General features: G+C 34.2%; 2 protein-coding genes across 5 annotated transcripts; both read right to left on the bottom strand.

Moving 5' to 3' along the window:
* Window positions 1-143: 143 nt before the first annotated feature.
* LOC132914803 (uncharacterized) lies at window positions 144-2,760 on the bottom strand. Its single transcript, XM_060974211.1, has 4 exons — window positions 2,641-2,760; window positions 2,037-2,168; window positions 770-901; window positions 144-479 (listed from the first exon to the last, which is right to left on the bottom strand). Exons 1-4 carry the CDS (start codon window positions 2,758-2,760, stop codon window positions 261-263), a joined length of 603 nt encoding a protein of 200 aa, XP_060830194.1. The 3' UTR covers window positions 144-260.
* A 309-nt stretch (window positions 2,761-3,069) lies between these two features.
* LOC132914895 (autophagy-related protein 9A) lies at window positions 3,070-7,725 on the bottom strand. 4 transcript variants are annotated; one of them, XM_060974392.1, is made up of 9 exons: window positions 7,409-7,725; window positions 6,616-6,724; window positions 6,091-6,410; window positions 5,549-6,009; window positions 5,283-5,467; window positions 4,231-5,184; window positions 3,791-4,162; window positions 3,262-3,586; window positions 3,070-3,226 (listed from the first exon to the last, which is right to left on the bottom strand). In XM_060974392.1, the coding sequence occupies exons 2-8, from the start codon at window positions 6,667-6,669 to the stop codon at window positions 3,401-3,403; spliced, it is 2,532 nt and encodes an 843-aa protein (XP_060830375.1). In that variant the 5' UTR covers window positions 6,670-6,724; window positions 7,409-7,725; the 3' UTR covers window positions 3,070-3,226; window positions 3,262-3,400. The 4 variants fall into 4 exon arrangements, with proteins under 4 accessions (XP_060830375.1, XP_060830377.1, XP_060830379.1 ...); XM_060974394.1 differs by having other exon boundaries at window positions 7,510-7,725; XM_060974396.1 differs by lacking the exon at window positions 6,616-6,724.
* Window positions 7,726-8,096: the final 371 nt, after the last annotated feature.

The following is an 8,096-nucleotide window of genomic DNA, read 5'->3' as shown; positions in this document are numbered from 1 at the left end:
AAAACATAGCGTTGTTTATGACTCTGTAATCTTCTTTATAAGCTACGTATTCAAAAGCAGACAAAATGCCAAGTAATAGCCAACCTAACCCCAATCTAGATTAATATCAATCAGATACAACACCTCAATGATAGAAATCTATATAGGTACATCGGATTTACACAATGTACGAAACATTTTTGTTTTGCTGTCAAATTTCGCTTTTACTATTTCGCTTTTACTTTTACAATATTGACATTTCGTTGTGATTGGAGATTTATTCATATAGAAAAATTCAATGTACATGTGTTCATACCTGGATCGATTCGATGAGTACTTTCGATATGCTCTTTCATCGTTTCGTTCTCTGGTAGTATCCAATAGCAATACTTGCAATATCTGCGTCGATGAAATTTAATGTGAGTGGACAAAGATAAAAGTGTAGCAATTTGTTCATGGCAGAAATTGCACTCGAATTTCAAGGCTCGTTGCTCTGAAAGCTATGAGTAAAAGATTTATATACCTTTCTGAATGATAAATATCGATACGATACTGAACTAGATTGACATTATCGACAATTGATAATATCGATCGATTAATAATCGAAGCAGATATACATAATATTTATACTATATGCAGATATTCCTGAAATACACATTGGATATAATAACAATTAATACATATACAATGATACATTAATTATACAAATTGTATAATAAATCCTGTATATAATTATATAGTTCAATTAATGGTATAAATTTCATACTGAATGATAGAATTGCGTACTTACATTCATTTCGTCGTCATTTTGATTGTAATCGTTCTTTTCCGAAATAACGGAGTATTGGGGCATTTTCGAATCGGTACTATGTTTTTTTCGCAGTTGTAGTGGTAATACGATTGGATATTTTCCTTCTTCCAACTGTAAACACATTTCTTTTTTTATAAGAGTATCTATGACAAGCATCTAATGGTGCCCAAAAGTTACAAAAGGGTACTACCGATGTCAAAGTAACGTATAGAATATTATACAAGCGTATACGAAAATCTAGGAACATTCAAATATACGAGATTAAATATTGCAACGTTAAATGCCAATTATCGTTTACATTATTTGCATTTAAAATCAAAATCACATCAGTTCGATATGCTTTAAAGTATATACTTTAAAGTTTCCGTAGTTATATTTATTTCATTACTAGTTGTTATAATAACGATTCTTTTATAGCATTTGGAAATATTTCTGATAACGTCTTGAAATCGAAAATGGTAGTTACATTTTATGAAATTTTATCACAAGTATTGCTTTTATAAACATAACTTCTTACGAATGTTGAACATGAGTATTCAAATGACACAGAAACTGCGCAGTGCGCATGATACGTCAGACCAAATATGGCTTTAACCGTGCTGACCGTTTCGAATACTCGTGTTAATTTTTATAGTTTATTCCGTATTATGTGTAATTTGCTAATATAAAGAGAACTGTGCGTATTCAGTGATTACGAGTTCAAAATATCATGAATTTCAATAAAGTTTCGATGAAATAAAAATAAAAATATTCGTAAAAAGTTGTACGCAGTCAAACACGACGCCACGTTCATTCATTTCAATATATATAATAACGTAGTTCAAAATATTAAAAGTTTTTGATATTCCAGTTTCTTAACAATCATATAAGATACAGATAACGTTTTAAAATGTAAATTATCTATCGTTAAACTATAATATATCGTTAAATTCACCACAAATACATCGGTATAAAGTATAATTTAATATTTCATGGCAATCGTTTCAATATTCCTTGAATATTCTCGCGCGGGCAAATGATACGCCATGTTGGTTTATTGTACCGGTAGCGTCACCTTCGATTTAAAATCTTGGTGTCTCGTTCAAGTTTTATTATTCACATTAATAAAATACTGATTTTTCTAATTCCCGCATTCGCGAATCTAAATCTCGAATTTATGAATTAAACGAAAACCAATAATTCGTGTGAAGCTAGTGTGCATCGAAAGAGAAAAGGATATTTGGTTATACGAGTTATAATAACCTACCTTTCTGGAACTTTGAATTGGTGGACGAATGTCGTATACGAAGTCTTTTTTCGTCATCTTTTCGCTGATATTTCGGTTACACCGTAAATTGTACTTCATGGCTTCCCCTAATCCGTTGGTAAAATCTTGCAGCTATGGTAAGCGTTCATATTTCATAATTATTACAATATTTTCGATATTCATATTTTTCAACATTCGTTTGTTAAACCACATTCGCATTTATATATGGATTTGTATATGACACTTATGAACAAAAAGTTTCGCAGGTTTTTACCAAAACTAATTTATTATGTAATGTATTTATTTGTTGTATATTATAATGATAAATTACAAAGAACCCTTAAATTAATATCATCTCGATATTATTATTATTATCATTCTTTTTGCTTTTTATAAAATTTATTCGTAGAACCGTATCTGTATTAAGATCTTTATCGTGATAAGATTCCTATTTATTTTCATTACGCGTCACTTAATTAAAAGATCCTTAAAATACGTAAATCATAGTTGTCTTGATTACGGTAAGAATCTGTATTGTATAAGTTGCTATACATTACACATAACGAAGAATAAACACGAGTTAAAGCCGCTTCTAAATTTATACCTCGTGATAATCTGTCAGTTTGTAAAACATAAACGTTCGTATTTTAGCTGCATTCTGTGACAGTATTAAGGAGATGCTCGGATACGAGTATATATACAGTGTATAAGCGATTTCTCGCATGCTGTAGCCGTTAACGTTCAGCCATCGTGTTTATCGAGTAACTACATTTTAAGAAATAAATAATTCTTTATGCTATGGCGTGTGATTCATTTCATATGACTAGAGAATCGTGGCATTGAAAACTAGAGCTGATCTTACCACACACAGACACACACATGCACGCGCGCGCACACGCATACATACAAAAGATTCCTATCTTTATAATTGCATTTACTTAAAAAAAAAAAAAAAAAAAAAAAGGAAAAGAGATTTATAGCTTTTTCTGTCTGTTGCAATATGTATACAAGTAATGAATTTTTCTCACAAAAATTTCATCGTGGGAAACCCAATTGGTTCTTCATGTTGTATAACCTAACAACCTAGCACAATTTTGGGAAGCGTTTTATTCGTAATTTGATGCGCAAAATGTACACACGCGTAGGCCTTCGAATAGATTTAAAATAGGCATTCGAGATCGTTTCACTTCCTAAACGAGAGTCTAGTCAAGGAATATTTCGATACTGTATTTACATCGATAACACAGATTCTTAAACGTTCTAGCTATTCTCTTGCTATAAAATAAATCACGAGGACATCGCATCGTTAAGCGAATGAAAATATTTTATTCTGTTAAAAGTGGCGATATCACTGCACGAATGATTCAGATGCTATCTAAATGAGTGTTCACGTTATATTTAAATTCTCTATTGTTTCTTATAGAAGAATCTTGATGTAAGAGCAAGGGTGCTCTCTCTTGTCTAACTTCAGGAAGCGTAGCAAGCTCTTGAACAGGGCTTCGTTGCCATATGCTTCTAGCAGCCATTTCTTGATAGCCCCTCCTCCGAACCTGTAGTTGATAGATTATTTAAACCGACACTTAATTTTTCTATATAAATATAGTTCATATGTGAATGTACATGTATATATTAATATTGATATTTAATGTTTCTTGCAAAGTATTTTATTGTAATAACGAATGACACCAGTGATTCAGCAATATTTATTTCAATTTATCACTGGCGCCATTCAAAAATATAGCTGGAAAACATACTTGTCTGTAGTGAAGTTCATGCAGGTACAATGTAGACAGAGACATATCGGCAGCGATTAACTCCACCGGTACAGATAAGTCGGTAGATAACTCGTGGCTCGATACAAAAACAGAGGCCCCTAGGGACTGATTCGAAATACCTTGTTGCAAACCATACAGAAATCCTTTTTCATTGTGTACCGGCCCTTCGGCTTTGCTTAAACCACGTTGAACGGCATGCGGTAAAATGTCCGATTTCACATTCAACAATTCATCTCCAGCGGCAGAAACCGTCGAGGTACCAGGTTGGTTCACGAACATATTACTCGTGCTTAGCCCACTTGGCTGATTTACCATTGTGCTCCGAATTATGTTCGATACCATATCATTGTACTGAAACGATTGGACAAATTAAATTCTACATCGTTTTAATTTCGAATAGAGATACATTAAACACTTACACCCGGTTCCAAGCTAGATAAACTGTTCAAGCTTGTCAAAAGGGGATTAATTTCACCGTGTATACCACCTTGCACTTCTTTCTTCACTCTTTCTCGTAGAGCTGCGACGAAATTCTCAGCGTGACTCGGTGGTTTCCACTCGGGGTTCGTTAAGGTAAAATGAATAAGGGACAATTCGGTTTTCCCGTCTTCTGCTTGCGTATATTGATCTGATACAGGAATTTGAAGCTTCTCCGGATCCATGGCGTACTGGTTAGCATCGTATCTACCAGTCTGATCTATGACAGGACTTCGAGTCACCGTTTGCCACGTTGGATTGCCATGTTTACGCACGTCCATTTGTGCAAAACTGCAAACGTCCCCGACGCCTGTAACTTCAATCGTGAAATTACGATAGAAGTCCACAATATCTAAAGCTCGTTGTCTCATCCGAAAGCACAGAATAAATGGTGTAAGCAGAGGGGAAATTAATTCTTCTAAGAGATGAACTGCACGATATTGAAATAGTTGTGCTACTTCTGCTCTCGTGGTTTGAGTATGAGCATGACCTCGCCAACTATCCGGTCTGTAATGTGTATGCGCTAAGACAGCGGTTAAGAGAGTCTCTGGACACCAAACTAAATTCTCATCCGGTATAAACGCTCTTGCTCCTGCGACCATAGCACCCAATATGGTCATGGTAGTCAACACGTGTTCCACCGTAAGTACGTCCTCATCGTATACGGTTAATATTAATAAAACTGCTAATATACTTCCAGCTACGAAAGTAACGTTTTTCGCGATAACAGTCATAATGGGGGATGTAAATATGCTCATGTATTTCGAAGCTGGACGGTATGCGCGATTTAGACGGGCATTCAATTCGTGATCAAGTTCGTTGAAATGACGGAGATATAACCGGCCGTATAAAGACCACATTCTTGTACCTAAAGTTCCTGGCTCTCGCTTGATGATCTGTTCGAAACAGAAATATTTTCCAATAAGATTATTCCTACGAGACAAAATATATATATCGAACAAGAAATTTATCTTGAATCAAACCGTGTACTCACCTCGCCGTAGTTAAAAAACGAATAGAGTATCTGCCAGAGTAAAATTAACGGGCAAAGTAGAAAATTCACTATTCCAACCCATAAAATATGTTTAGATAGTGCTCTTGCAAGTTCTTGTCTTTTGTTTAACTTTTTATAGTCTTCTTTGAGATGCCAATTGTTTTCAAACGGAGACCATGGTCCCCCTGTGTGGAAACAATTTATATTTTTATTTTTATACATATATTATTTTTAATTAATAAATATTCAAGTATATAGAATCTTACAAAACAACAATAGCTCCATATTGTATTTCAATCCTCTTGTCATGAAAATAATTTCTCCTATAACAGGGATTTTAAGTCGAACAGGTAACAAGGATTTATTGATCATAGCCACCATATAATTTTTAAATCTTAATATTCTATGGTATATATCTAATTCCGTAAGCTCTCTTTTGTGGATACACATTTCCTGCTCTTTTTGCACTTCTCTGACTCGCTTTTGTACCTCGTGCCAGGTGAGATTGTCCAAATCGCAGTCTTCAATTTTCAACGCGGTATTAAAGAATAACTTTATGTCCCAAAACTGCGTGCAATGATACAAAACTTTTACTAATCGTAAAATCCAAAAAATCGCGGCTACTAAAATACAGATCCAAGTAACCAGACCCATAGATGCTACACATTCGCTCGTTGGTAAAATCACGTCGCTTATCGACGTTTTGTGCGATGTTTGGGGCTTGTTCCTGGAAATATATCAAATCTATTAGTCGAGTTTTTCACTTATGTTGCTATTTATCGTATTAATATTGTTAAGCAAATCTCACTTGAACAATACGGAGTAATCGACGCAATGAAAGAGAAAAGTTGAAAAAGTAACTACGAAAATGAACTGTCCTAGTTCAAGTGCTTCTTGGAGTATCATACAAGCGAATCCATGTTTTTGATGGTAGTGATACATTCTTGTAAAAAAAGAATCTAGATCTTCAATATGATTCCATCTAGCTTTATTTCCTTCTGGTACTACGTGTATCATAACACCAGATTCCTGAGGTGTTTCCTCGTGTTCATCATCGTCTTCTCCACCCTCTTCTTCCCCTTCGTATGGCTCCATACGTTGGTAGCTGCCATCCAATACCGTCGTCATCTAGAAAAACATGGTACATACAGATTTATTTTTTCAATAAATTAATTCAATTTTATAAGAAGACTAGTACACATAGAATTAATCGAAAATTTGTATTTGGTACAGGAAATACATTGATTGTAATGTATTCTCTTATGGTTTTAAGAGGATAGGAATACAAATAATGGATAATGGATTACTAAGTACCTAAATGTCACAGCCTTACCGTCTTTGCTCGTCGGTTTGGCTCTACACAGGTAATGACAGTTTCTCGTTTCATTCTCACATGTCATTAAGAATAATTAACTACCGGTCAACGGTTGATCCACAAGCATCTAAAATGTAAGCCACCCACCAAATGAACTTGTTAATGCAACAGAAAATGCGTTTATATCGGCCTATTAGTTTCCTTATTGTATTTCATTTCTATTATTACATATATATATATATAAAATATCAAAAGGAACAAAGTTTCTTTGTCTACATTTTAACAATTATACTCTTATCTGAAGATTGTATCAATGTTTCTCAATCAATTGGTCATCCTTTGTGTCAAAGAATGTGTTAACACATAAAAAGATATTTTTTAACCACTATGCTCTCATGCAATTTCTTTGCAAGTATAAGCACAAAGTGAATATTTTCCAAGATGCATCTTAACTATTACATTTCGGTTTAAGTTCTTTGCAAGCATACGATCAAAGTTAACATTGTGTTAAATTATTAAAATATTATTCGCGTGATTGATGATATTGAGAAATTAAAAACGTGACGCATACATACATATGTAACAATAACAGTTTAGTTTTTTAGACTAAGAAAAATGAAAAATTGAAAGATCGGTGAACGCGCAATAGAAAACTCGATTCATTTTCCGATAAGAGGATGCATTCGATTTTTTCAATATTTTTTAAAAATGAAATTCAAGATCCGATTTTGCGATATTATCAATAATGTGGTTAAATTACGATGTATTGTTTGTGCATCAAGCATCGCTTTTGTCTATGCTTTTGGCTGACCTTTATTCGACGAAAATAGAAGCGTCGTAGACGCTGCAGCGAAAGCGATAGGAATGTTTGGTAACACAGCTGATCTCCATAAACAAAGCATCCTGTCGTACCTTCGTTTTTGCCGACTTTTGTCCCGCTTTCCAAATTGACACGTGTTTATTACTATCGTCTGCAAACTCATGAATCCCCACTCACATGTTGACCGGAACACGAACGATTATTTACTGCTAATTTAGATATCTAACTGTTCGAAACATTCGACCACTTCCCCGTCTGTCACCATCTTTACTGAACTTTCCTTCTATTTGTAGTCCACCTTGTTCTGCTGGTCACGAACCACGCGTTGATTCTAGAAAGCATTACTTACGCTATTTCCAGTTGAACAGTTGATAAAAACGATTTCTATATTAACACTTATCGATTCTGTTTAAGTCTTCTTATTTAGCCATAGAATGTATAGTTAATGTAAATGTAAAAATGAATGTAGGGTTAAGAACGTGTAATGAATCTTTCTTTGGATTAGACATTGTTGTTATGCAAGAGCGAAGATATTTACTAGTACAGTTATGATTGTGACAGAATTTGACAAATAACCGTCGTAATTAGATACTCGGGATGTGAATGGCAATGATCTTAGACTCAATAACGAATCCACGATCAACGGCATGACGAATACGATTTCTTCTACAGTCTAAGA

The sequence above is a fragment of the Bombus pascuorum genome, chromosome 15, assembly GCF_905332965.1.
Source record: "Bombus pascuorum chromosome 15, iyBomPasc1.1, whole genome shotgun sequence".
NCBI lineage: Eukaryota > Metazoa > Arthropoda > Insecta > Hymenoptera > Apidae > Bombus > Bombus pascuorum.
This window is presented reverse-complemented; position numbering and strand designations above follow the sequence as displayed.

Bases quoted from the DNA above. Each gene is read 5' to 3' on its own strand.
- LOC132914895 (XM_060974392.1), bottom strand. From the start codon at position 6,669: ATGAAACGAGAAACTGTCATTACCTGTGTAGAGCCAAACCGACGAGCA. The intron at 5,468-5,548 runs GTAAGATTCTAT...GTTTCCACACAG, and splicing joins TATGGAGCTATTGTTGTTTT to GGGGACCATGGTCTCCGTTT. The intron at 4,163-4,230 runs GTAAGTGTTTAA...CAATCGTTTCAG, and splicing joins TATCTAGCTTGGAACCGGGT to TACAATGATATGGTATCGAA.
- LOC132914803 (XM_060974211.1), bottom strand. From the start codon at position 2,760: ATGCGAGAAATCGCTTATACACTGTATATATACTCGTATCCGAGCATC. The intron at 902-2,036 runs GTAGGTTATTAT...ATGTGTTTACAG, and splicing joins CAATTCAAAGTTCCAGAAAG to TTGGAAGAAGGAAAATATCC. The intron at 480-769 runs GTAAGTACGCAA...TTTTACTCATAG, and splicing joins AAAATGACGACGAAATGAAT to CTTTCAGAGCAACGAGCCTT.